Source organism: Nerophis lumbriciformis, linkage group LG28 (assembly GCF_033978685.3).
Source record: "Nerophis lumbriciformis linkage group LG28, RoL_Nlum_v2.1, whole genome shotgun sequence".
Classification (NCBI taxonomy): domain Eukaryota; kingdom Metazoa; phylum Chordata; class Actinopteri; order Syngnathiformes; family Syngnathidae; genus Nerophis; species Nerophis lumbriciformis.
In genome coordinates, this window is record NC_084575.2 from 10,918,879 (window position 1) to 10,946,348 (window position 27,470).

The 27,470-nt window shown below is 42.0% G+C and overlaps 2 protein-coding genes across 3 annotated transcripts; one reads left to right on the top strand and one right to left on the bottom strand.

The window, feature by feature from the left end:
- Window positions 1-296: 296 nt before the first annotated feature.
- Window positions 297-21,578, top strand: stau1 (staufen double-stranded RNA binding protein 1). Of its 2 annotated transcripts, none has more exons than XM_061923586.1 (15): window positions 297-502; window positions 8,789-9,058; window positions 11,036-11,157; window positions 11,236-11,392; window positions 11,480-11,636; window positions 11,711-11,882; window positions 11,953-12,048; window positions 12,118-12,330; window positions 13,524-13,667; window positions 13,733-13,879; window positions 13,950-14,025; window positions 14,090-14,409; window positions 14,478-14,600; window positions 14,677-14,756; window positions 17,974-21,578. In XM_061923586.1, the coding sequence occupies exons 2-15, from the start codon at window positions 8,872-8,874 to the stop codon at window positions 18,059-18,061; spliced, it is 2,082 nt and encodes a 693-aa protein (XP_061779570.1). In that variant the 5' UTR covers window positions 297-502; window positions 8,789-8,871; the 3' UTR covers window positions 18,062-21,578. The 2 variants fall into 2 exon arrangements, with proteins under 2 accessions (XP_061779570.1, XP_061779571.1); XM_061923587.1 differs by having other exon boundaries at window positions 11,236-11,380.
- A 371-nt stretch (window positions 21,579-21,949) lies between these two features.
- On the bottom strand, window positions 21,950-26,403 carry rdh20 (retinol dehydrogenase 20). The gene is made up of 5 exons (XM_061923589.1): window positions 25,951-26,403; window positions 23,017-23,115; window positions 22,791-22,936; window positions 22,561-22,692; window positions 21,950-22,499 (listed from the first exon to the last, which is right to left on the bottom strand). The coding sequence occupies exons 1-5, from the start codon at window positions 26,401-26,403 to the stop codon at window positions 22,379-22,381; spliced, it is 951 nt and encodes a 316-aa protein (XP_061779573.1). The 3' UTR covers window positions 21,950-22,378.
- Between the last annotated feature and the right edge of the window lie 1,067 nt (window positions 26,404-27,470).

The window sequence follows — 27,470 nt, forward strand, 5'->3', positions numbered from 1 at the left end:
TCTAACATGCATAGAAGTTTGAGTACTTCGAGAAAACCCACAAACTCACAGGGAAAACATGCAACTTCACCTAGAGATGTTCCAACAGAATTGTGTCACCTGACTGTCTCCTTATTTGACTATATCATTGTTTTTTGTGAGGGTATGAAGATGATCCTAATATTTATTAGTATTACATTATTTTAGTCCCAGCACTCAGATATATGCCTTACCTGAAACAAGCACCTGTCACTAAGCAAAACGCCACATTCATTGCAGGAATAAGGGTATTTTATTTTGGTGGAACTTCCGGTTGCACTTACGTCACTTCCGTATGGCTGAATGAAGCTGGGGCCATTCTCTTTAGTGTTTGCCCTGTCCCCCCATCTCTACCTCCCCAACGCCGCATTTTGATTTAAAAACAACATAGATGCAACCCTGAAAGTACCATTCATAAACCCAAACGACACAAAGCCGATGTGTCCTATGGAATAGCTACAAAAACGGACAGAAGGAAAAAAAGGTGAGGCTTTGTATTTCTCACAGACTTTTCGTGGCTAACGTAGCAGAGCTAGCAGTTTCATCGTCCGTCCGAGGATGGGAATGTGGAAAATATTCTCTTACTTGCGGGGGGAAACCATGCCAGCTGCTCTAGCCTGTAGGTTGAAAGCTGTAGTTTTTAGACACGCAATTGTTGCAGTATATTTACTGATGAATGAGACCGAAGGCAAAGGTCTCAAGTGGATACCAGCGCGGTGCTAGTTAAGCTAGTAGGTGGGCTGTTAGGACAGCAGTAGTCAACCGGCGGCCTCAATTTAGTGCATTTTATGTCCGCTTTTATTAGCACGTATTTTCTATTAAATGCATGCAGTTACATATATAGAATCACAGTGTAAACTGCAGTTTTGTGTCTAGCCGTTCCACTCTAAATCATTTTAAAAAGTTAAAGCACCAATGATAGTCACACACACACTAGGTGTGGTGAGATTATCCTCTGCATTTGACCCATCCTGGGAGGTGAGAGGAGCAGTGAGCAGCAGCGGTGGCCACGCTCGGGAATCATTTTGGTGATTTAACCCCCAATTCCAACCTTTGATGCTGAGTGCCAAGCAGGGAGGTAATGGGTCCCATTTTTCAATCTTTATCAATCAATCTTTATTTATATAGCCCTAAATCACAAGTGTCTCAAAGGGCTGCACAAGCCACAACGACATCCTCGGTACAAAGCCCACATACGGGCAAGGAAAAACTCACCCCAGTGGGACGTCGATGTGAATGACTATGAGAAACTTTGGAGAGGACCGCATATGTGGGTAACCCCCCCCCCTCTAGGGGAGACCGAAAGCAATGGATGTCGAGTGGGTCTGACATAATATTGTGAGAGTCCAGTCCATAGTGGATCCAACATAATAGTAAGAGTCCAGTCCATAGTGGGGCCAGCAGGACACCATCCCGAGCGGAGACGGGTCAGCAGCGTAGAGATGTTCCCAGCCGATGCACAGGCGAGCGGTCCACCCCGGGTCCCGACTCTGGACAGCCAGCACTTCATCCATGGCCACCGGACCTGTGCCCCCCCCCCCCTCAAGGAAAAGGGGAGCAGAGGAGAAAAGAAAAGAAACGGCAGATCAACTAGTCTAACAGGGGGGCTATTTAAAGGCTAGAGTATACAAATGAGTTTTAAGATGGGACTTAAATGCTTCTACTGAGGTAGCATCTCTAATTTTTACCGGGAGGGCATTCCATAGTACTGGAGCCCGAATAGAAAACGCTCTATAGCCCGCAGACTTTTTTTGGGCTCTGGGAATCACTAATAAGCCGGAGTTCTTTGAACGCAGATTTCTTGCCGGGACATATGGTACAATACAATCGACAAGATAGGATGGAGCTAGACCGTGTAGTATTTTATACGTAAGTAGTAAAACCTTAAAGTCACTTCTTAAGTGCACAGGAAGCCAGTGCAGGTGAGCCAGTATAGGCGCAATATGATCAAACTTTCTTGTTCTTGTCAAAAGTCTAGCAGCCGCATTTTGTACCAACTGTAATTTTTTAATGCTAGACATAGGGAGACCCGAAAATAATACGTTACAGTAGTCGAGACGAGACGTAACGAACGCATGAATAATGATCTCAGCGTCGCTAGTGGATAAAATAGAACGAATTTTAGCGATATTACGGAGATGAAAGAAGGCCGTTTTAGTAACACTCTTAATGTGTGATTCAAACGAGAGAGTTGGGTGGAAGATAATACCCAGATTCTTTACTGATTCGCCTTGTGTAATTGTTTGGTTGTCAAATGTTAAGGTGGTATTATTAAATAAATGTCGGTGTTTAGCAGTACCGATAATCAGCATTTCCGTTTTCTTGGCGTTGAGTTGCAAGAAGTTAGCGGACATCCATTGTTTAATTTCATTAAGACACGCCTCCAGCTGACTACAATCCGGCGTGTTGGTCAGCTTTAGGGGCATGTAGAGTTGGGTGTCATCAGCATAGCAATGAAAGCTAACACCGTATTTGCGTATGATGTCGCCTAGCGGCAGCATGTAAATACTAAAGAGTGCAGGGCCAAGAACCGAACCCTGAGGAACTCCGCACGTTACCTTAACAGAGTCCGTCCATATTTTTATAGTCTTTGGTATGACTCGGCCGGGGTTTGAACTCACAACCTACCGATCTACTGAGCAGGTTTTAAGTGCAATCGTTTATTTTATTTTATTAGCCTTTATTTAACCAGGTAAAATCCCATTGAGATCAAAGATCTCTTTTCCAAGGGAGACCTGGCCAAGAGGGCAGCAGCAAGGTTACATTAAAAACAGTAAACAAATACATAAAACATCACATTTACAACATTAAAACTTGCTCACATGACACATATGCATACAGACAAGGTAGACTGCAATCCTTTCACAGAAGCTTTAAACTCATTCAACGTAACTAGGGTTTGAAGTTTAATATTCGATTGTAGGTTATTCCAAGCCTTCGGTGCTGAAAACCTAAATGCTTTCTTGCCCAGTTCAGTTCTTACTTTGGGGACGACAAATTGCAGAACATTCATTGAACGAAGATTGTGACTTCCTTGTTTCTTTGTTAAAAGACAAGACAGATAAGATGGAGTGATACCCAGAATGGTTTTGTAGATGAAAACATACCAATGATTGAGGCGTCGAGCACATAAAGATGTCCAGTTAACCATTGAGTATAACACACAATGGTGAGTAAGGGGAGCGCAGTTGGTAATGAATCTCATCTGAATGAATCTTTATGTTCTAATGTAAGCAGGACAAATGTGTATGCTCATTTTTCTGGACAAAAAATTGGACTTGTGGACTCCATATGTGCACCTCAGCTGAGGAAACAAAGAAAAATGTTCTTTGTTTGAATGCAAACCTTCATTGTTGACTCCCAACAGCAATGTTTGTGGGCTTTGTACCGAGGATGTCGTTGTGGCTTGTGCAGCCCTTTGAGACACTTGTGATTTAGGGCTATATAAATAAACATTGATTGATTGATTGATTGATGTTTGAAAATGAATTAATTCCCAATCCTGCACTATTTATTCAGAGTTTTTCTGGATCTCCTGCCCCCCCAAGTCTGGGGATTGTTGGAGGAGTTTTTCCCCTTTCCATTGTCAACCTAGTGCAGACTTTTGACCGGTGCACTGAGAACAGCCCATATCACCCCCCTTTTATCCAGTCTTCATTGGCTTCTGGTTAAATTCCGCATTGAGTTTGAGATTTTAGTCCTGACAGTATAGTATATATAGTATAGTATATAGTATATATAGTATATATCTGTATCATGAATCAATATATATCTGTATCATGGACCCCGACTTAAACAAGTTGAAAAACTTATTCGGGTGTTACCATTTAGTGGTCAATTGTACGGAATATGTACTTCACTGTGCAACCTACTAATAAAAGTCTCAATCAATCAAACATTCCGTGCGTTGCATGGTGGGGCCCCTCAGTAAGTACATCATTGATTTGCTATGCCCCTACCCCTCAAGGCGCAGCCTCCGGTCGTCAGGCCAGGGTCTTCTAAAGATTCCAAAAACTTGTTTTAAAAATTGCGAAGACCTGGCATTCCAGGCTATAGCTCCCAGACTCTGATCTTGACTGTGTTGAAACTATTAAGAAACATTTGAAAACTTTTCTTTTTTTAGTAAGCTTTTAGTTAATGCACCTTTTAACTATCATTTTTAATCCACTTTGTATCCTTTTTATGATGTTGCCCCTGTTGTTTTAATTTATGTTTTACTTCACCTATGTTTTGTACAGCGCTTTGTGGTTTTATCTGTGAAAAGCGCTTTATTAATACAATTTACTTACTTACCGCATTTTTCGGAGTATAAGTCGCACCTGCCGAAAATGCATAATAAAAAAGGAAAAAAACATATAAGTCGCACTATGAAAAAAACTGCGACTTATAGTCCGAAAAATTAAATAAGATGAACCTCTCCGGATAGTCCGGCTTCCTCCCACCTCCATGCACCTGGGGATAGGTTGATTGGCAACACTAAATTGGCCCTAGTGTGTGAATGTGAGTGTGAATGTTGTCTGTCTATCTGTGTTGGCCCTGCAATGAGGTGGCAACTAGTTCAGGGTGTACACCGCCTTCCACCCGAGTGCAGCTGGGACAGGCTCCAGCACACCCCGTGACCCCAAGAGGGACAAGCGGTAGAAAATGGATGGATGGACAAGTAAGTATTTTAGTCAACGGTAAAATAAATCTAAAATAACTATTTTACAGACCTGGGTGATTGTGCAGTGATTCGTGACCCAAAAATAAACAAATTGAATTTGAAGACTTTTTAAAATGTAAACATTAGCGATTTCAAGTGATGATGATGCATACGCTGTTAACATCATTGCTGCTTGCAAATGTGCAGCTCTTTAATAAAATATAGAGTTTAGATAAAATATTCAATGTTCAAATTTTCGTCTGCTGGTAGCGGCTATACTGCTAATGCTACATGTGCTAGCAGCTTTAGCATTAGCAATGCAGGCTCTGCTCACAATTTCACACTTTGTGTATAATCACTTAGGCGTTACATTTTCAAATCATTAAACACATTTGTTGTGTTGTACATAGGGATGGGTAACAAATGCTGTACATTTATAGTTACTGACCAAATTCTGCCCGGTATTGAACAATCCTAGCAGACTCAGCAGTACTGCCCGACAATATTGTTACAAATTTTTATGCCAACAAAGCAAGAAGAAGGTGCTCAAAAGTATCTTTAGGGTCCAACTTTCAAAATGCGCTAGCTCGATGCCATAGACAGGCTACAGATGAGGATTAGCTATTTGGTGATATCAAACACCTCCAAATTTGTTAATGAAAACTACAACTAAGATTCACGTCACAATCAATCAATCTGTACTGCATATATATATATATATATATATATATATATATATATATATATATATATATATATACAAACACCGTTTCCATATGAGTTGGTAAATTGTGTTAGATGTAAATATAAACGGAATACAATGATTTGCAAATCATTTTCAACCCATATTCAGTTGAATATGCTACAAAGACAACATATTTGAGGTTCAAACTGATAAACTTTTTTTTTTTTTTTTTACCGTAGTTGCGAGATCGAAACTTTATGAAAATGAATCGTAATATTAATCCATATATAAGGCGCACCGGGTTAAAAGCCGCACTGTCAGCTTTTTAGTAAATTTGTGGTTTTTAGGTCCGTAATATAATCAAAGGGTTCAGAGAATCTGGAGAAATCACTGCACGTAAGCAGCTAAGCCCGTGACCTTCGATCCCTCAGGCTGTACTGCATCAACAAGCGACATCAGTGTGTAAAGGATATCACCACATGGGCTCAGGAACACTTCAGAAACCCACTGTCAGTAACTACAGTTGGTCGCTACATCTGTAAGTGCAAGTTAAAACTCTCCTATGCAAGGCGAAACCGTTTATCAACAACACCCAGAAACGCCGTCGGCTTCGCTGGGCCTGAGCTCATCTAAGATGGACTGATACAAAGTGGAAAAGTGTTCTGTGGTCTGACGTGTCCACATTTCAAATTGTTTTTGGAAACTGTGGACGTCATGTCCTCTGGACCAAAGAGGAAAAGAACCATCCGGATTGTTATAGGCGCAAAGTTGAAAAGCCAGCATCTGTGATGGTATGGGGGTGTATTAGTGCCCAAGACATGGGTAACTTACACATCTGTGAAGGCGCCATTAATGCTGAAAGGTACATACAGCTTTTGGAGCAATATATTTTGCCATCCAAGCAACGTTACCATGGACGCCCCTGCTTATTTCAGCAAGACAATGCCAAGCCACGTGTTACATCAATCAATCAATCAATCAATGTTTATTTATATAGCCCTAAATCACAAGTGTCTCAAAGGGCTGCACAAGCCACAACGACATCCTCGGTATAGCCCACATAAGGGCAAGGAAAAACTCACCCCAGTGGGACGTCGATGTGAATGACTATGAGAAACCTTGGAGAGGACCGCATATGTGGGTAACCCCCCCCCCTCTAGGGAGACCGAATGCAATGGATGTCGAGTGGGTCTAACATAATATTGTGAGAGTCCAGTCCATAGTGGATCCAGCATAACAGTAAGAGTCCAGTCCACAGTGGGGTCAGCAGGAAACCATCTCGAGCGGAGACGGGTCAGCAGCGCAGAGATGTTCCCAACCGATATACAGGCGAGCGGTCCACCCCGGGTCCCGACCCCGCACAGCCAGCACCCCATCCATGGCCACCGGATCTGTGTGTCTCCCCTTCCACAAGAGATAGGGGGGAGCAGAGGAGAAAAGATCAACTGGTCTAAAAAAAAGGGGGGCTATTCAAAGGCTAGAGTATACAAATGAGTTTTGAGATGGGACTTAAATGTTTCTACTGAGGTAGCATCTCTAATTGTTACCGGGAGGGCATTCCATAGTGCTGGAGCCCGAATAGAAAACGCTCTACAGCCCGCAGACTTTTTTTGGGCTCTGGGAATCACTAATAAGCCGGAGTTCTTTGAACGCAGATTTCTTGCCGGGACATATGGTACAATGCAATCGGCAAGATAGGACGGAGCTAGACCGTGTAGTATTTTATACGTAAGTAGTAAAACCTTAAAGTCGCATCTTAAGTGCACAGGAAGCCAGTGCAGGTGAGCCAGTATAGGCGTAATATGATCAAACTTTCTTGTTCTTGTCAAAAGTCTAGCAGCCGCATTTTGTACCAACTGTAATCTTTTAATGCTAGACATAGGGAGACCCGAAAATAATACGTTACAGTAATCGAGACGAGACGTAACGAACGCATGAATAATGATCTCAGCGTCGCTAGTGGACAAAATGGAACGAATTTTAGCGATATTACGGAGATGAAAGAAGGCCGTTTTAGTAACACTCTTAATGTGTGACTCAAAGGAGAGAGTTGGGTCGAAGATAATACCCAGATTCTTTACTGAGTCGCTTTGTGTAATTGTTTGGTTGTCAAATGTTAAGGTGGTATTATCAACGTGGCTTCATAGTAAAAGAGTGCGGGTACTAGACTTGGCCTGCCTGTAGTCCAGACCTGTCTCCCATTGAAAATGTGTGGCGCATTATGAAGCCTAAAATACCACAACGGAGACCCGCGGACTGTTGAACAACTTAAGCTGTACATCAAGCAATATTGGGAAAGAATTCCACCTGCGAAGCTTAAAAAATGTGTCTCCTCAGTTCCCAAACGTTTACTGAGTGTTGTTAAAAGGAAAGGCCATGTACCACAGTGGTGAACATGCCCTTTCCCAACTACTTTGTTGCAGCCATGAAATTCGAAGTTAATTATTTTTTGCAAAAAAAAAAAAAAGTTTATGAGTTTGAACATCAAATATGTTGTCTTTGTAGTGCATTCAATTGAATATGGGTTGAAAATGATTTGCAAATCATTGTATTCCGTTTATATTTACATCTAACACAATTTCCCAACTTATATGGAAATGGGGTTTGTACAATACTTGCAGTATAAACACTTTGTAAGACTCAACAAAAGACAAGACTGGCACATTTAACTTAATGGCAAAGACTACTTCCTGACTAGAGCAACATACTTGGGACAAACTGAAATGAATGCATACTTGCTAATGATACTCAGAAGTGTAAAAATACTAATTCTAACAATTGGACAAAATACATGTTAAATTAAAAATGTTTAGTGAACAAGCTAACATTTATTAACACATGAACACACACAAGATTACTAAAAATTGGTACCGTTTAGTACCAATATCAATTCCGAAGTACCAGGAATCGGTACTGTATCAGCTGAAATGTAAAGGGTACCATCCCTAGTCGTGCATCATTTGCACATCGGCTTGCTTTCCTCCACATCACTTTGGTGACACAAAATTTATTTACACGTTTAGCTGCAAGGTTTCTATTTCTGTTTATTTTTGCGGCAACGTACAACAGGAAGTGGTGCGGGAAAAGGTAGACTCTGATTGGCCGATGGAGCTAATGTATGTTCACAGCTGATCACCTGTAATTTATCACCATTATATAACTGCCCAGCCATAAGTTGTTTTTTAAATCTGTCAGTGTTTATGTGATTGCAGCAAATATAAATTTGATCTGCAGCATTCTCCCATGTTTTAAGGTGTTTTTGTTTTTCAAAAACAATACTCTAAAAACTCAAGCACTCTGTGAGTGTTTTGGCGTGAACGTTGCTGCACTTTTGACCTTTCAGCCATTGATGAGTGTCCTTCTCGACCTGCTCTAAAAATGTATTTGACTTTATCGGTGCGTATTTTCCCTCATATTTCACCTTTTGTTATCTTATTTCTCAGCAATCAAGACTTCACTGCCATTGCTACTTTCACGACACAAAGTTGTGATCAAAGCCATCAGTGATTAGGTCAGAGCGGCGAGAATGTCCCAGCTCCAGTGTCCGGCCAGTCCCATGCCCGCCGCCCCTCCCCCGCTGCAGGTGGGCCAGCCTCAGCCGGGCTATAGCATTCCCTGTGCCACCAGCACACTGGCATCAGAGAGCGCCAGCCAGCCCGTCAGGAGCTCTGCTCTTCCTGCGGGCTCAGCCACGCCCTACAATACCATCACAGGTGTGTTTGCTTGTTCATACATAGGTACACTATCATTATTATTTTTATTGATCATTGTTCATGCTGGCTGACATCTGATTAGTTCACTTTTCAAGCAATCCAGTAGAACGTCATTTATTTGTTTTAATAACTGAACAGGCAATGTTTGAAGTCACATTTAAACATCCTCAACTGTCATACTCTGGAAAATCTATATCTATATTTACATTACTGTTATTGAAAATACACTTTTTGGTGTTGATCCAATACCAAGTACAGTACTTGCATTACATTAGCATTGTTGGCTGTAGAACTCAAGTGAAGGACAGCGGCCGCACGTCTAGCGGGCGAGATACGCTAAGGCTAACTTGCTCCGTTTGCTACCTCTCAGTTTGTAGTTTGCACAAAGCACCTAATATGCAGTTCCAATCTTTTGCTCCTGACTATTACAAATAACTATACAATTCCAGACGGCTCTTCTCTAAATTAGAAATATAGTCAGGTTTTAATCTGTCGAGATCTGGTCACACACCTACTTAAGGTACCATATTTTCCGCACTATAAGGCGCACCTAAAAACCGCCAATTTTCTCAAAAGCTGACAGTGCGCCTTATAATCCAGTGCGCCTTATATATGGACCAATATTGGGCCACAACAGGTCTCGCAACTACGAGACCTTCTTCTACTAAGCGCTTCTTCTTCTACGGGGGAAAATGAAGTCGGCGGCTGCTTACCGTAGAAGGAGAAGCGCTTCTTCTTCTACGGGGGAAAATGAAGTCGGAGGCTGCTTACCGTAGAAGAAGAAGCGCGCGGTGCATGCTGGGATATATGACTGCGCGAGGCGTGCCGTTTCATTTCCATTTGTGTGTTTATGTAAAGACCCCTAAATGGCTCCTCTTAAGAGACACGCTTACGACGCAGAGTTTAAACTCAAGGCGATCAGTCACGCAGTAGAACACAGGAATAGAGCAGCAGCGGGCATGTTGGATGCCGTATTCGCCCAACTTTTTAATTCGGACACTGAAGAAGAAGGATTCGTGGATGAGGAATAACTTCATAAAGTGAGCTTTACATGTTTATGTTGTGTGTTGAGTTGTGTGACATTAACGTTTGAGCAACGTTGAATTATTGATATATTGTTATTGCTCTGCATTTCGAGTGTTACTATATTGAGATTGCTCTAACGTTTGATTTACCGTAACAGTATCAGACTGTTTTTTACGTGTTTGTTGAATGGAGGAAAAGTTCCCCTCCACTATGTTAAAGTTAAAGTTAAAGTACCAATGATTGTCACACACACACACACTAGGTGTGGTGAAATTTGTCCTCTGCATTTGACCCATCCCCTTTGATCACCCCCTGGGAGGTGAGGGGAGCAGTGGGCAGCAGCGGTGCCGCGCCCGGGAATCATTATTGGTGATTTAACCCCCAATTCCAACCCTTGATGCTGAGTGCCAAGCAGGGAGGTAATGGGTCCCATTTTTATAGTCTTTGGTATGACTCGGCCGGGGTTTGAACTCACAACCTACCGATCTCAGAGCGGACACTCTAACCACTATATGTGATATAAATGTTGCACTACATGTTATACCTTGCTGTTGTTAAAAGATAAATGAAATACCACGTCACTGACTTTACCTCGGAGAAAATAATAAAACAGCTGTTTATTCATTTTGGAGTGAGCAGAGTTGTCAGAACGCTGGTTTGTAATCTATTAATAAAGTTTGACTGACCTATCTGACTGTTTTGTTGGCATTCCCTTTAGCGCAGCTCCATCTAATGGATGCATAACGTAACCCCAGCCTCTACTGTAGCGTCTATTCTATGCGCCTTATAATGCGGTGCGCCTTATATATGAACAAAGTTTTAAAATAGGCCATTCATTGAAGGTGCGCCTTATAATCCGGTGCGCCTTATAGTGCGGAAAATACGATAACAGATATTTATGAGTGATTTTGGTACAGCCCATGAATGGACGCTCATGCTTTTGTCTTCCAGTATCTAACATGGCAAACCCCAAAGAGAAGACCCCCATGTGTTTGGTGAATGAGTTAGCCCGTTTCAACAAACTCCAGCCTGAATATAAGCTACTGAGTGAGCAAGGACCAGCTCACTCCAAAGTATGTTTGGGAAAAGCTGTGGGGTTCTCCTTCATCTCAAAGCAGACCTTGTGATGATGTCATCTTCTGATGCATTAGATCTTCTCAGTGAGGCTCACACTGGGAGAGCAGCACTGGGATGCAGAGGGGACCAGCATCAAGAAAGCCCAGCATTCCGCTGCTGAATCCGCCCTGGCTGAGACCGTGCTTCCCAAGCCCACCATAAGGACCCCACGCCACACAGGCAAGAACCCAGGTGGGGGGCCGCCCACCGCGCTCCTAATGCTCTCGTTAAGTTGTTGCCGTTGTGTGCTTATCTGTGAACTGCTGTGCTGTCTTCCAGTTGATGGCCTGATGCAAATCATGGAGTTAAACGCATTGTGTTCCAAACTTAGTAAAAAGCCTATATATAAACCTTTGGACCCCTACCCGGGGATGAGACCACCAAACATGAATTACAGCGGCCGTATTCCGCCGCCCTATCAGCGCTCTATGCAACAGTAGGTTTGTCCCACCTGCAGCCATTTAATAGTCTCTGTCAAAAAAGCAAACAAACTGCTGTTTGTTTGTGCAGATACTACTACCCGTTTGCCCCCATGGGACCAATGATGTGCCACACGGAACTTTGCATCGGAGGCCAGCAGTTTATAGGGAAAGGACGCACAAGGCAGCTCGCCAAGCAGGACGCCGCCGTCAAAGCCCTAAAAGTGCTGCAGAAGGAGCCAATATTGCAGCAATTACCAGTGGTGAGAAGAGCACAGTCAGCATTCTCGCTGAGTAAATGAACCGCTATTCATTGGCTTCTCTCTCTGACAGATGAACGGCGAGCCCGAGGAAGAGAACCTCAACAAGTCGGAAATCAGCCAAGTGTTTGAAATTGCACTGAAACGCAACTTAGCTGTAAACTTTGAGGTATTACTGACAAATTTATAGTATGTTTTGTATTTGCTTCCTAAATGGTGACGTCTTGGTCCTGTGCAGGTGTTGAAAGAAGACGGTCCCCCGCATCTGAAGAGCTTTGTTGTGCGCGTCACAGTGGGAGAGTTCTCCGGAGAGGGGGAAGGAAAGAGTAAAAAGATTGCCAAGAAGTTGGCAGCTGGTGCCGTGCTGAGGGACTTGAAGAGGCTACCTCATATACCAAGCGTGGAGAAGACGCTGCCACGCATCAAGAAGAAAACTAAGTCCATCATAAAGGTACTTCAAACTGCTTGGCATAAATTGATTTGACTGTAAAAGTAGAATCTTGCAGTTCTTTTCACAATGAAACATTAAACAAAAAAGAAAATGGCAGAATGTAGCTCAAGACTGCAGGCCAAACATCTTCACACCAGCCAACTGTAACACAATAAAGTAACTTAACCATACGACAGGAGGAATATCATCAACATAAAGCAGCTGTTTGGGAAAGTACCAATGCTGCAAAAATGTAGCACATTCACAAAGTCATAGTATTATTTTCAATACTTTGTCTTGTATAGTGGCAACATGTCATCTTACAACTACGGAATGAGCATTGAAATGTCATATTTAACGTCATGGCCTAAAAGACTGCATAAACTAAATTAATCTGAATGTATTGCTTATTCTATATTTTTATATGGAAATTGGAATGTAAATATTTCGCTCTACGCTATATACAAGGGGTGTCTCGATCTGGTATTGATATTGGCCCAATATCAAGTATATGTATATTACGTTGTTCTCTGAGCAGCTATATACAACAACTAAGCACACATGACCAGACAAGCTCGACATACGTGGGAAGTGTCCTTTATTGAACAATGTGGCAGTCTAAAACAGCACATTAGTCAATATAAAAAAGTATCAAATAGTTATAGTTGCATATTACTTACAGATATAAAGTCTCCAAGGCTGAAGTGTATCAGAAAGTATCCAGTAACAAACATGTCCACATCATACAACTTACTGCATCATGAGCTTAATGTCATGAAATATTGTGGCCACTAAGTGTTGCCAAGATAAACATTTACCACTCCATTTCAACTTAAAGACATCACAAGTCCATTCCAGATGTTTAATAATAAGTAGCTTAGTGTTTTCATACCTTACCATTGTTCTCTGTTTGACTAATTTTCACTTTATCCTATAAAACATTAAGTATGCATGGTTCTTGCTGATATCATATCGGGTCAATATCGGAATTGAGCAAAATTTTAGGCTCCAATATTGGTATCGTGTCGGAAGTGAAACAGTTTTATGGGGACACTAATGCTTTATACATTAGGCTATTAAATAATTTCCATTTTTTGCTGCTGCCACCCATTCAGGCAGTAGTTTGGTTGGGCCTTAATTACTGTCTCCCCCTCCTGGTTGCAGCCAAGTAGGGCTTTGATCAACACATCATGTACTAATGTCTACTCAAACAGCTGCAGACCAGTCCAGAATACGGCCAGGGAATGAATCCCATCAGCCGCCTGGCTCAGATCCAGCAGGCCAAGAAGGAGAAGGAGCCTGAGTACAGCATGGTGACAGAGAGAGGCCTGCCGCGCCGTCGGGAGTTTGTCATGCAGGTAAGTCAGCCGCAAGGAAAGCACACCCCGCCTGACCTCTAAGGTGTGGCTGCTGCTTGTTACAGGTGTCCGTGTGCGGCCAGGCTGCAGAGGGCATGGGGCCCAGCAAGAAGGTGGCTAAAAGGAACGCGGCGGAGAAAATGTTGGAGCTTCTGGGATATAAAGTGCCTCAACCCCAACCTCCCAAACCAGCACTTAAAACTGAAGAGAGGGTAATTGTTTGACCTTTTGGTTTGCTCATAACCAATAATATGTGACACCTATTGTTTGTACTGTTTGTAGACCCCAGTAAAAAAGCCAGGTGATGGACGCAAAGTGACCTTCTTTGAACCAAGCTCTGTAGAGGACGTCCCACTGGGTGAGAAGCAGTTAGAATGTTGCTCTTTTTTGCTTTAGTAACATCTTCTAATGAAATGGTGAAGGTTCCAAAGAGGAAGAGTTCCGCCTGCCTTACTTGAGCCACCAGCAGCTGCCGGCTGGCATCCTGCCCATGGTGCCCGAGGTGGCTCAAGCGGTCGGCGCCTGCCAAAGCAGCCTAGCTAAGGACTTCAGTCAAGCAACAGCCAACCCCGGCAAGGCCACCGTCACTGCTGCCATTGCCAGAGAGCTTCTGTATGCAGGAACGTCCCAGACTGCCGAGACCATCCTAAAGAATACCAATATCCTGACCCAGCCGCCGCTCGGGCCCCTCACCAGGCCCTCGGAACAACTGGGCTACCTTGCGTCGGTGCAGGGCCTGCAGGTAACGTCTGCTGTCATGCTGTGCACTTCTCTTTTGTGTTCAACATTGCTCTCTGTCTCTGCTTGCAGGTGGAATACAAAGATTTCCCCAAAAACAATAAGAACGAGTTTGTGTCGCTGATTAACTGCTCCTCCCAGCCACCGCTCATCAGCCACGGAATGGGAAAAGATGTAGAATCCTGTCATGATACGGTAGGACACGTAATCCACCTGCAACACTTCAAGTACTGAACGCTGTGAAACTGTAAGCATTTCTTTACTTCCTCAGGCTGCGCTGAATATTCTGAAATTGCTCTCTGAGTTGGACCAGCAGTCAAATGAGCGAACAGGAAATGGACCAGCCTCTGGGTAAACCTCAACTCTGCATATCGTTTACCATATTGCGCCCAATATAAGATGGAGGGAAATTCTTGTTCTATATAATTATTGATTCCTCCCCTGGCAAGTTTGAGCTTTTTTGCTTTTTTTCCTGTCACTCACACACACTCACTGGAGAGATGCAGCTGCAACACAAAAAAGTTGTTGGCACGTTAGCGAACAACAGAGGATGAGTTATGTTGCTAATTTTAAAGACATGACCAATCGCAACCAAGTAGACAGGGTCAGGGAGGAAGAGGGATGGGGACCTTTCATTTTCAAACGGATACTGTACCAATTCTCAGTACCGGTACTTTTGTTTGTGTTCATGTGTTAATAAATGTTCATTTGTTTAATAATAATATCTCCTTCTTTATTAAACATTTAACTGTGAGCTGATAACAGTGCTATCCAGTTGTTATATTTAGTTTTCCTACACTTCTGAGTGTCATTTGAAAATATGCATTCATTTCCGTTTGTCCGAGGTGTGTTGCCGTAATCAGCGATTATATTGAGTGTACCAGTATTGTCTTTTGTTGAGTACTACTAAGTGTTTATACTGTAGGTATTGTACTTTCTCCACACCAGCTGTTTGTTTGTAACGTGCATCTTAGTTGTAGTTGTCATTAACACATTTAGAGGTGTTGAAAGCACCCTGTAAAATACCTAATGCTAATCAGTAGCATGTATATGTCATATTCAATGTAAATTATCATTGAGCTTGCAAGTTTTGAAAATTGGAGCCTTACTTTTGAGTGTTTTCTATCAAACATGTTTACTTTGTTGGCAATGAAAATTACAACATTACTTAGAGGCATGCATATGCTTGTTTGCCCATAGATATAAGTCGAAAGGTCAACATGCTGTAACAGCAACGTGCCAACCTGGCAGCCATCTTAGCAAGGGCCACTTTGCCATTTAAAGTGTCTATTTGCGACTTGCTCAAAGTTAGGTTTTTAACCAAAAACTAAAAACACCACTGGCTATCTAATGTTACCATTAGTGGTTTAACAGAACATGTATTTTTAAAATTCATATTTTTCACAATTACTAATTATATTGAATAAAAATTGCACATCGGTCCAAGAAATTTGTCTGGCGTTCATGCTTGTCGCTCAGTGCTGTCTCTTATACACAGTCGGTCCTTCCTCTGGAGGTGGAAATTGAAGCTCTATTGAGGAGAGACTCACTGCTCCTCTCACCTCCCAGGGGGTGATCAAGGGTGATGGGTCAAATGCGGAGAATAATTTCGCCACACCTCGTGTGTGTGTGACAATCATTGGTACTTTAACTTTAACTTAACTCTGCTCGATGTTCCCAGCAGACCCTCACTGTGTTTGGGCCTGCCAGGTCTGACCGGCATCCTCCTGCACCATTTGAGCCAACGGTTGAAAGCGTCGCCCCTCTTTTCACCCGAGTTTCCAAAACATGAGACGCAAATCTCATGATAGACCCACCCAGTTGATCATGGAACTGCGGCCTAGGGTGTCCTGGTGTCAAGTGCATATATGGACACCCTTGTGTTTGAACGTGGTGTTCGTAATGGATAATCTGTGACAAGCACAAAAGTCCAGTAACAAAACACTACTCGGGTTCAGATCCGGGCGGTCATTCCTCCCAATCACGCCTCTCCAGGTTTCACTGTCGTTGCCAATGTGAGCATTGAAGTCCTCCAGCAGAACAAGAGAATCATCTGGGGGATCACTCGCCAGTATTCCCTCTAGGGAATCCAAAAAGGGCGGGTACTCTAAACTACTGTTTGGTGCGTAAGCGCAAACAACAATCCGGACTTGTCCGCCCATGCGGAGGCACAGGAAATCTAATATCTCGTCTACTGGGTTAAACTGCAAGGTACAGACTTTGAGCCGCGGGAACACAAGTTTTGCCACCCTCGCTCGTCACCTCTCGCTGCTTGCAACACCAGAGTGGAAGACAGTCCAGCCCTTCTCGGCAAGACTGGTTCCAAAGCCTTTGCTGTGCGTCGAAATGAGTCTGATTAGAATCAGCCGGAACTTCTCTACCTCAGGCTGCTTCCCCCCCAGCGAGGTGACGTTCAATGTCCCAAGAGCTAGCTTCTGTTGCAGAGGATTGGACCGCCAGGGGCCCTGCCTTCAGCTGCTGCCCAACTTACATGGTAGAGCGTGGCTCAGATGGTAGAGCGGTTGACCAGAAACTTCAGGGTTCCCGTTTCGAATTCTATTCACTGCTGTTGTGTCCTTGGGCAAGACTATTCACCCACATTGCTCCCAGTGCCACCCACTGCACCTGAAATGTAGATAATGGGTTTCTCAATGTGAAGTGCTTTGAGTCACTAGAGAAACAGTGCTATATTGATATAATTAACTTAATTCACATTGCACCCAATCTCCATGCCTACTCCTATGAGTGGTGAGCCCATTGGGGAGCAACCAAGACTTTGCCATCAAGCCCTACCTCTAGGGCTTGCTCCAAAAGGATGCCCCGGTGACCCGCCTCCTAGCGAGGCAAATCTGAGTCCTTGTTTGTATTTTTTTCATAGAGGTCTTCAAACTGCTCTGTCGACTTGTTTGTCTTGGGAGACCTTAGCAGGGGGAATTGAAGCCCCAGACAACATAGCTCCTAGGATCATTGGGACACGCAAACTCCTCTACCACGATAAGGTGGCAGTTTAGAGAGGAGGAAGTAGGAATCATTCATTATAAATCAAATATTGTCATAGCTGAAGCAAAAAAACACTTGCTTATGACCTTCTAAATACATTTTTCAAAATAATGAGAGCCTTCTATATGTGAAATAATACTATTTAGTCACCTTTTACATTCTTTTATTAAGGGCCGTATAAGGATTTGAAAAATACCCAGGTCAAAATTCTGCAACTTCTGCTTTAACCCTGTTCTCTTTCTGTTCCTCCATCCACCGTTTGTCCGCGTCTATTTGCATTCTTTTGCTCTCTCTCCTGCCAATTGTATTAAAAGAGCACTAAGTAAAATTAATGACAGAATGTAATCAACAAAATACAAGCAGTAAAAGTAAAATTTAGGATGTACAATTCTATTGCTATTATTGTACTTTGGCATGTTGTTTAAGTTGTTAAGTTCCATTATGAAGAAAACCCTCCTGGTAATTTTTTAAAGCAAATCATCTAAGCAGAGAAAAGTTTTGTTTCTTTAAGATACAAAACGATAATATTATTATGATTATTATCATTAACCAGACTAATATTCAACAGATGTGCCAAGCAGGAGATGGAGGGCGACCCGCATCTCAAACAGGCTAACTCAAGCACACTGGCCCCGCCCCTGGACGACAGCGTTTAGAGCGTCAGGTTGGCTTGACTGAAAACTTCAAGACACTGTTCTTTGTTGCTTTTAAAATGGCCGCTGTACGCACCATCACGTACATCGTTATTCACACTTAAACAAGATCGATGGAACACTGACTTCCCTCTTTTGATGTTGTTTAATTGTACACGTGATTCTTCTGTAGCTGCATCCTAGCCACAGTTTGAGGCTTTTACTTGGCAGGAAATGAAGTGAAGCGATGAACTGTGAATTATGTTTGCTCTAAGTCGTCTTGTTTTTAAGTATTTTGTGTGCTATTAAACCAATCAGTGATGACCTTATCCCTGTCTAGCATGCAGCTGCTCAACTCCTGCTTTCATTTAACGACGACACGTTACCGACATGACTGGGAGGAGTGTGTTACTGACTTGTGTGTGACTGTCACTTACGTTTGTGTGTAACTTTGTGTCACGGACGTGTGTGGTAACCAACCGTGTGTTACTTACGTGTGTGTGACTGTCACTTACATTTGTGTGTTACTGACTTGTGTGTGACTGGTGCGACTTACGTGTGTTGTAACTGGGAGGAGTGTGTTACTGATGTGTGTAACTGTGTTACGCGCGTGTGCCTGTGTATGTTACATGTGTGCGGTAACTGTGTGTTACTGACATGTGTTCGTCACTGTGTGTTGACTGACGTGTCCGGTAGGGTTGCCAGCCACTTCTTGAAAAACGTAATCTTGCCGTATTTAGAAACAAAAGTATTTGTTCAGTATTGAGCTGTCAAAGGACGCACTTTGTCCTATATTTTTTTTACAGTAAAAATGAAACATTGTCTGTAAAATATCACTACCTTCTTTCGGCTGACAATAGTTTCATAACAGTCTGCTTCAGGCTAAGCCAGTGGATGCCAGTGTGACTGATCGCTTACCAAACTCATTGCCGCTTGACATTTCTGGCATCTATTCTTTTTGCCTTTGCTGCGGTCACTGCCTCACAGGGCGGCAGCTAGCTAGCTAGAATTATCTGCCTAGATTCTGGTAATCAGACTCTAAATTTTATTTTTTACCACAAGGACATTTTTTTAATTTTTTAAAAAGGAACAATTGGGGAAATTCCAAGATCGTAAATCGAGGAAGCTACGCCTATCACAATAATGAAGTACATGCTAACAATAGTCATTTAACAACGCTGCTCTTTTGTTGTTAGGATAACAATGTCTTGTTCTCAAAACACTGGTTGTATATCTAAGTTGTTGAACATAAACATGATGTGTCCAGCTTTATGATAGTGACACTACAGGAGTATAACAGGTAACTGGTAATACGGTAACTCATCAAAGCGTCAAATAATATTTGCTTCATAAGTCTAAGTGTTCAATTCTGACATTATGCTTTTATTAAATTTTATTGCATATAGACAATAACCACACTGAGTGAAGATCGCCTTCATAAATAAAGCACAATTAAAATGTTGCCAGTTTTTGCCTTTTTTTTTGTCAAAGTTCCCATAGTAATCAACGTTGGAGTCCTGCTCTATCATAAAGCTGCACACTGAATTTATACTGTTTTGAGTTGAGCCGGACAGACTTCTGTTAAAGAGACATGCTTGTTTTTATTCTGTTAAGTTAAGCGGGAACTATTTCTATTTTAGACATAAAAAAATTAATTTATTCTGTTCATTTAGTTATTTTGTACAACAAATTAACTATTGAACCATTTGTTTCCCATGTATTCGTATCAATCCGTAACCTGCACATCTAATTACATTCTGCCTGCGGTCACATAGTATAAAAGCGTGTGTAGATTGTCAGTCATCAGGTCATGTGTAATTCTCAAAGGGTGAATGGATGCAACTCTGAAACATATTTAATGAGTCCAGTTGCCCCCATTCAATCTTTATGGATATAAAAACTCCTTTCTCACAAATTAAAAGGGCCAAAAGAATTTAGGTGGACCAGCCCCGTAAGATGTCCCTTTTTTTCCAGGTAGTTGGCAGCCCTTTGTGTGTGTAACTGACATGTGTGTGTATCTGTGTGTTACTGACAAGTGGAGGGATGGGAATTAGTAAGAGTTTTCCACTTCCGATTCCACTTGCAATTCTGCTTTCAATTCTGATTCGGTTCTTTATCGATTCCTTTTTGGAAAAAAGATGGATTAAGATCAATTTTGTTTAGTGTAGAGGTAACATGACCTTACAAAGCCAAACGGTGAGGTCTTAAGAGGCACATTATCATACATACATGAAATAACTTTATTGAAAATATAAGAAATAAATATTCTTCTATATAATTTAATAAAATAAAACATGGAAATTACACAAGAATGTAATTTAGTAACATGTGATATTAACTAATTACATGCAAAGTGAGAAACGTCTTTATTATAATTTTGATGATTATGGCTTACTTACAATTTATGAAAACCTCGAATTGAAAATCTCAGAATATATGTGGTTTCAAAAACTGTAAGCCATGATCATCAAAATGATAATAAAGGCTTGACAAATCTCACTTTGCATGTATGTGTGTAACATTTGAAGTAGAATTGCTCACTTTAATGGACTTTTACAAGATATTCTAATTTTGGAATGGGAATAATTGGGAAAATATGGTGGGAGGAAAACATGCAACTTTCCTCTGAGTACAATTGGACATTCACCTATCAAAAATTAGAAGTGTCTACTGTGGCAATTGTGGGTGCAAACTTTTTACCACAAACTTAGTCACTGCTCTGTGACATTCGTCTAGCGGCAGACATGAACTGGAGCTAGTACTACTCGCCGCAGAGCCAATCACAATCCGTTTCTCGTCATGCTCGTGTAAATCAGAAAGCACTCGTTTCAATTTAACAAATAATAACATGATAGGCGTTGATAGTACCTGTTGTATTCCGATGGTGTGCTAGCGTTACTGCTTCTGGGATGAGATCGGAGCGGTTCAAAAACGCAACATTAATTTTATAGTTTGAGCATGTTCAAATGTTTCAGCATATTGCTCGTATGTCCTTCTCTTAATGAAGTACCAGCTTTGCAAGTATTACATGTAGCGTTGTTCCCATAGTTTGTTGTAAATCATAGCCAAACTTATGAGTGTTTCCGCTGCCTAGTCACCATGTTGCTGTCTGATGTCTCAACGCACGTTGCGTAACAATGTCGTTCCCGCCCACAGGAATCCTTCAGAGAATTGTTTGAAAAAATGGCAAGCGATTCCACGGAATTGATACACTGGAAATCAGTTCTGAACAAGAACTACTTTTTGATTCCCATCCCTAGACGTGTGTGTAACTGTTACACGTGTAGTGTAACTAACAGAGTGTGGTACTGACATTTGTGTGGTAACTGTTTCTGACATGTGTGTGGTAACTGTGTGTTACTGACGCGTGTGTGTTACTGACACGTGTTGTAACTGTTACGTGTGTGTGACTGTATGTTGATGACGTGTGTTACTGACACGTGTGTTGTAACGTGAGTTGTTTCACCATTCTTCCTTCATGTCGGCCTCTTGTCTTGGACTGATCCTCGTGGTAATTAAACCTGCGTGCTGTACAAACCAACACTTGTGGTATGTCATTTTTTTTCTAAGCAGCATGTTTTATTCTTTGTGTCAAGTCCAACGCTCTTGATTTTTATAAAAGTATATGAAGATAGTTGAAGTAGCAGACGTCAAAGGTCAGGTAAAGGTAAACTGCTTTTTTACTCTAAAATTGATGATTTTTTTAATCATATAGCAGAATCATTGAATGTTCCTAACTCATGTTTCAAAGCACGTGTATGTAAATGTAACATACTGTATATAACTGTTGTCTTGATGGTCTTTTTCCATTGGCCAGCAAGTAGTTAAGAATGGGACAACAGCGCCTCTGCTGGTTTCTGCCAAGTAGTGGACATTATCAAAAATATTGATTCTAAACAACTCCCAACAAGAACCTGATTGATTTTCATTGTGTTGTAACAAGAAGGCAAAAACCAGGCAAGGTATGACATATATATATATATATGTCATATATTTCATGTACACACAGTACAGTTCTGGATGACTACTGCTTTTTGAACGTTCCCCTCCCTAAAATCAGTTTATGATCTAAAGTTAGTTTTTACTATAGAAGGCATTGTAAAATTCTGAGGACACATTGAGTTTAATTAATTTCAGTGGACAAAGTTGTTTCACAATAAGTTTTTAAAGGTATAAACTGCGGCACAGAACCAATGTAACTTGTGTCTTGAAGTATTAATGTATTCATTTCTACCTAACATGCTTGCAATTAACTTCCCATCCTCTTAGCAGTGTTTGTAAATAAATGTCTGGGCAACATTTATAGTGATCTGTTTTTTGAATGAAATGTCTTCCGTTCTTTTATGCGAGCAAGTTTCCACCGTTGGACATCAGTTTCTTCCTGGCATCAATGAAGGGATACATGCACTTGTCCGACCCCATGAAACGATACGTAACCACGTTGGATTCCCATGGCAACAACCTGGAAGAGAACAGTTGCTTTGAGCATCATTCTGTGACTAAAAGCAGGTTGCTGGACGTACGCTCTGCAGAGGAATGGCAGATATGTGAGGCGCGGGATGCACACGAGTGGCTGGTCGATCAGGATGGCGTTCATGGCTTGTTCCACGCAGTACTGCGGCTCTAGAGGGGGTAGGATGAGCTCCACTTCCTCCCTGGTACACCAAGTCATTTGTTAACTTCAAAACCATTCCTGTCGGGCTACGTTGTGGTCATCTATTCCCACATATTTCTAGTTCTTTGGCCGACATACCTTATCTTGCAGCCTTCAAACATGCCCGTGTCCACGATGTAAGGACACACCAGCGTCGTCTTAACGCCCTCCAACTCTTCAGCCAGCAGCTCGTGAGCCAGAGACTCGTGAAAACCCACCGCAGCAAACTTACTGGCACAGTAGTCCTGGCTCACAAACACAACACACATTAATGAACAATAATGGTCATTCTTACACATTGTTAACTTTTGCAGTGCTGCATCACCTCCACACAAGCTGTGCTGAAGAGGCCAAGCACGCTGGCGATGGTCACAACGTGGCCGTGATTCTGGGCCTTCATCTGCGGCAGGAAGGCCTTCACTGTCTGGTATACAAACACACACACACACACACACACTCGTACTTAGGCCACCTTTGGGGTCATGTGACAAAACACCACTTTTTGAGTGTTTGTTATGCAACCAGGAAAAATGTGTATTATGTTGTAACATAAATGTCCACTTTTTTCCACCAGTGTGCAAAATTTCCCACACATTGGAGATTGGAACTTGGGTACACACTCACAAAATCTAAAAACAGTCACTTTTAGGGACTTGGGCGACCGTTAAAGCATGAAGAATATCGAGGGTCAAATGGGACAAAAAAGAAATACATAAATCTTTAAATAATTACCAAAATGCGTCAAATTAGGACATAAATAAATGTTATGTCATGAATTAATTCAAACAGTATTTTTTAATTTCATTAATTATTTCACAATGATTTAATCCATTTATTAAATTGTTTCATGTTTTAACTTTTTTTTTTAGATGTAATAATTACTAATTATTTCACACTTTAAGTAAATTAGTAAATTATTGATTTCATCCATGGTGTACCACACCTTCCGCCTGAATGCAGCTGAGATAGGCTCCAGGACAACCTCGTGACCCCAATAGGGATATGCGGTTGAAAATGGATGGATTATTGTATGATACAATCAATTACTTTAACATGAATTTGTTGTGTCAAAGTCCGCCATCAAAGTTAGTGGGCAGGGCTAGCAGGAGTATAATCCAGTCATTGCTTTTGAACTTTGAAAACATGGTGATTAAGGTGAATATACTTTTATACTTCTTGGGGAGTTGCTGGTTGATATTTTAGATCTGTGTAGTATGTAGAAGAAAGACCTGCTGACTCAGAGCATGTAGAATTTAGAGTAATTTATTACAGTTGTCGGCATTATATACCCAGTTTTAGACCAAGATATCCACAAGTACTCCTGCTCTTCTCTGGAGAAAGTTCCACAGACAAGTGGAAGTGCTGAGTAACCAATTAGTTGTTAGGACCCGCCCACTGACTTAGACGGCTGAGTTTGACAGATATTTAAATTGAATAAATCATGAAATAATTTAAACATGACATGATTAATTAAATAGTTAAATATAATTTTACAATCAATTCATTAACAACAGCTATTTATCTAATACTAATTTGAAATAATGACACATTTAATTCAATATTTAAAAATGTATTTATTTAATTCTGTCCCATTTGACCCTCCACAGTAGAATATGATTCTGATTTTATTCCGATTGGAAAGCTGAAACAAAGGTGTATACAGAAAAATGTCTATGATTTTCACTAAGCATGCACGCACACACACACACACACACACACACACACACGTAAGTCGTATTTGACAGTTACTTAACCGATGTTGCTGGACGTGAAGGAAGCTTTTGTCTTAGTGGGATTGAAAGCGACGCGGTGAAGGGGATAAAAGTAGCATTTTTTTGCAACAATAATACTTTGTGTCAGCAGCAGACAATGAAAATGTATTTAGTCACGCATGTGCCTTGGAAAACATTCAATATAGGCGACATTTGAAAGGAAAAGTAGTATTAGAAGTATGCAGTAAGCATCACCTTGTCAACAATAGATTACCGACTGTAGTTTTTATGGTTGGACCAGCCTGGACCCCTGTCATTTTGTGTTAGCTGTAACATTACTTTTAAATTATAGTTACTTTTCTATTTTGTTTATCAGTTTTAACCAACATACTGAACAGTACTGTAAAAAATAAGTATTGTTGTGTTATGTTGTTATTTTAGTGCTACAATTACACAATGATAGTAAAAGTCAAACAATGTATTTCTTAAAATATTTATCACAAATATCCATTCAATATATCATGTAAATGTAACACAACATTTACGTTTTTATTTATATCGATTAATTTAAATGTTATTGTACATTAAAATTCAAATATTTAAAGATATGTCTATTTATTTTAGAGTTGAATAAAACATGTTTTTGCAAATTATCACTATTGGTAATATATCCTCGGGATCTTTCTGTGTGGAGTTTGCATGTTCTCCCCGTGACTGCGTGGGTTCCCTCCGGGTACTCCGGCTTCCTCCCACCTCCAAAGACATGCACCTGGGGATAGGTTGATTGGAAACACTAAAATTGGCCCTAGTGTGTGGATGTGAGTGTGAATGTTGTCTGTCTATCTGTGTTGGCCCTGCGATGAGGTGGCGACTTGTCCAGGGTGTACCCCGCCTTCCGCCCGATTGTAGCTGAGATAGGCTCCCCGCCACCCCAAAAGGGAATAAGCTGTAGAAAATGGATGGATGGTAATATATCCTGTATATGTACTTATCAACTATACAGTATATTATTATTTACACAAAAAGAAGCCTCGACGGCGTGGCGCAGTGGAAGAATGGCCGTGCGCGACCCGAGGGTCCCTGGTTCAATCCCCACCTAGTACCAACCTCGTCATGTCCGTTGTGTCCTGAGCAAGACACTTCACCCTTGCATGGCAGCTCCCTCCATCAGTGTGTGAATGTGTGTGTGAATGGGTAAATGTGGAAGTAGTGTCAAAGCGCTTTGAGTACCTTGAAGGTAGAAAAGCGCTATACAAGTACAACCCATTTATCATTTATTATTTCAAATACTACATGTTTAAAATGTAATATACAGGGTGTCCCCAAAAAATTTACATAATTTCTGTTATATTTAAATTTGAATTTATGATAGAAATACGATGAATGAATTATAACTTTTACATGGACTGCATATTGAGTAACATTTGCGATGCATATTTTGAATAACTACATATTTGTACAGTTTTTCTCAAAGAATTTATGTGGCATTAAAAGAGTACCGTACTATATATGTTATTTTGCAACAGGATTGAAGTGAGAAGACCAACCCAGAAAAGCGCGTGACAGTTGACTCTCAAAGTCCTCTCGATGAGCTCATCAGGACAGTCCAACACGTTACGTCCAGCCACCACTCCAGCGTTGTTGATCAGCACGGTGACGTCTCGACCCAGCTCCTTCCTTAGCAGGTCGGCATGACGATACACGTCCTCGCTCTTGGTCACATCAACCGTGTAGGCGTGCACGTCGCCGCCCATACCGCGCACCAGCTCGGCCGTTCGCTCGTTGGACGTGGCGTCAATGTCCCAGAGCACCACCTCGGCACCTCGCTTACTAAACTCCTGGGCGAAGAGGCGACCGAGGCCGCCTCCCGATCCGGTGATCAGCACCAGCTCGCCTTCGATAGACTTGATGCGCGGGCGGAGGACGGCCCGCAGGCTGTTGCGCAGAATGAAGTAGATGACGTCAAGCAGCATCATCTGGAGGTCCATGAAGAAGATCATAATGGCTGCTAAATGGTGAGGAGATCACACGTTTGTTAGGCTCGCTGCCTCCTTCGCCGCTTTTTAAACTCTCTCGCAGATTAGAGGAAATACTTTGAGCTGCGCTAAGCTGCCAGTTGGAACACAAACACTCTTTATGTGCACCTGAAAAATATACACAATCTTCAACTTAAATGTGCTTTGGAGTAGTCTGTGCACAGCTTGTGTAGGTGAACAAGCATTATTGTAAACACAAGACAATTGTCAAGCGTGGTGGTGGTAGTAGCGTCATGGTGTGCATGAGTGCTGCCTGCACTGGGTAGCTGTGGTTCATTGATGAATTCCAACATTAGGAGTCCAAACACACCTTCAACAGAAAGTGTCTTACTGAGGAAAAGGAAGTTGAAGGTGCCCACTATACATGAATAATGACGAGATAATATTCAATCAATCAATCAATCAATCAATCTTTATTTATATAGCCCTAAATCACAAGTGTCTCAAAGGGCTGCACAAGCCACAACGACATCCTCTGTACAAAGCCCACATAAGGGCAAGGAAAAACTCACCCCAGTGGGACGTCGATGTGAATGACTATGAGAAACCTTGGAGAGGACCGCATATGTGGGTAACCCCCCCCCTCTAGGGGAGACCGAAAGCAATGGATGTCGAGTGGGTCTGACATAATATTGTGAGAGTCCAGTCCATAGTGGATCCAACATAATAGTAAGAGTCCAGTCCATAGTGGGGCCAGCAGGACACCATCCCGAGCGGAGACGGGTCAGCAGCGTAGAGATGTTCCCAGCCGATGCACAGGCGAGCGGTCCACCCCGGGTCCCGACTCTGGACAGCCAGCACTTCATCCATGGCCACCGGACCTGTGCCCCCCGCCCCCCCCCCTCAAGGAAAAGGGGAGCAGAGGAGAAAAGAAAAGAAACGGCAGATCAACTGGTCTAACAGGGGGGCTATTTAAAGGCTAGAGTATACAAATGAGTTTTAAGATGGGACTTAAATGCTTCTACTGAGGTAGCATCTCTAATTGTTACCGGGAGGGCATTCCATAGTACTGGAGCCCGAATAGAAAACGC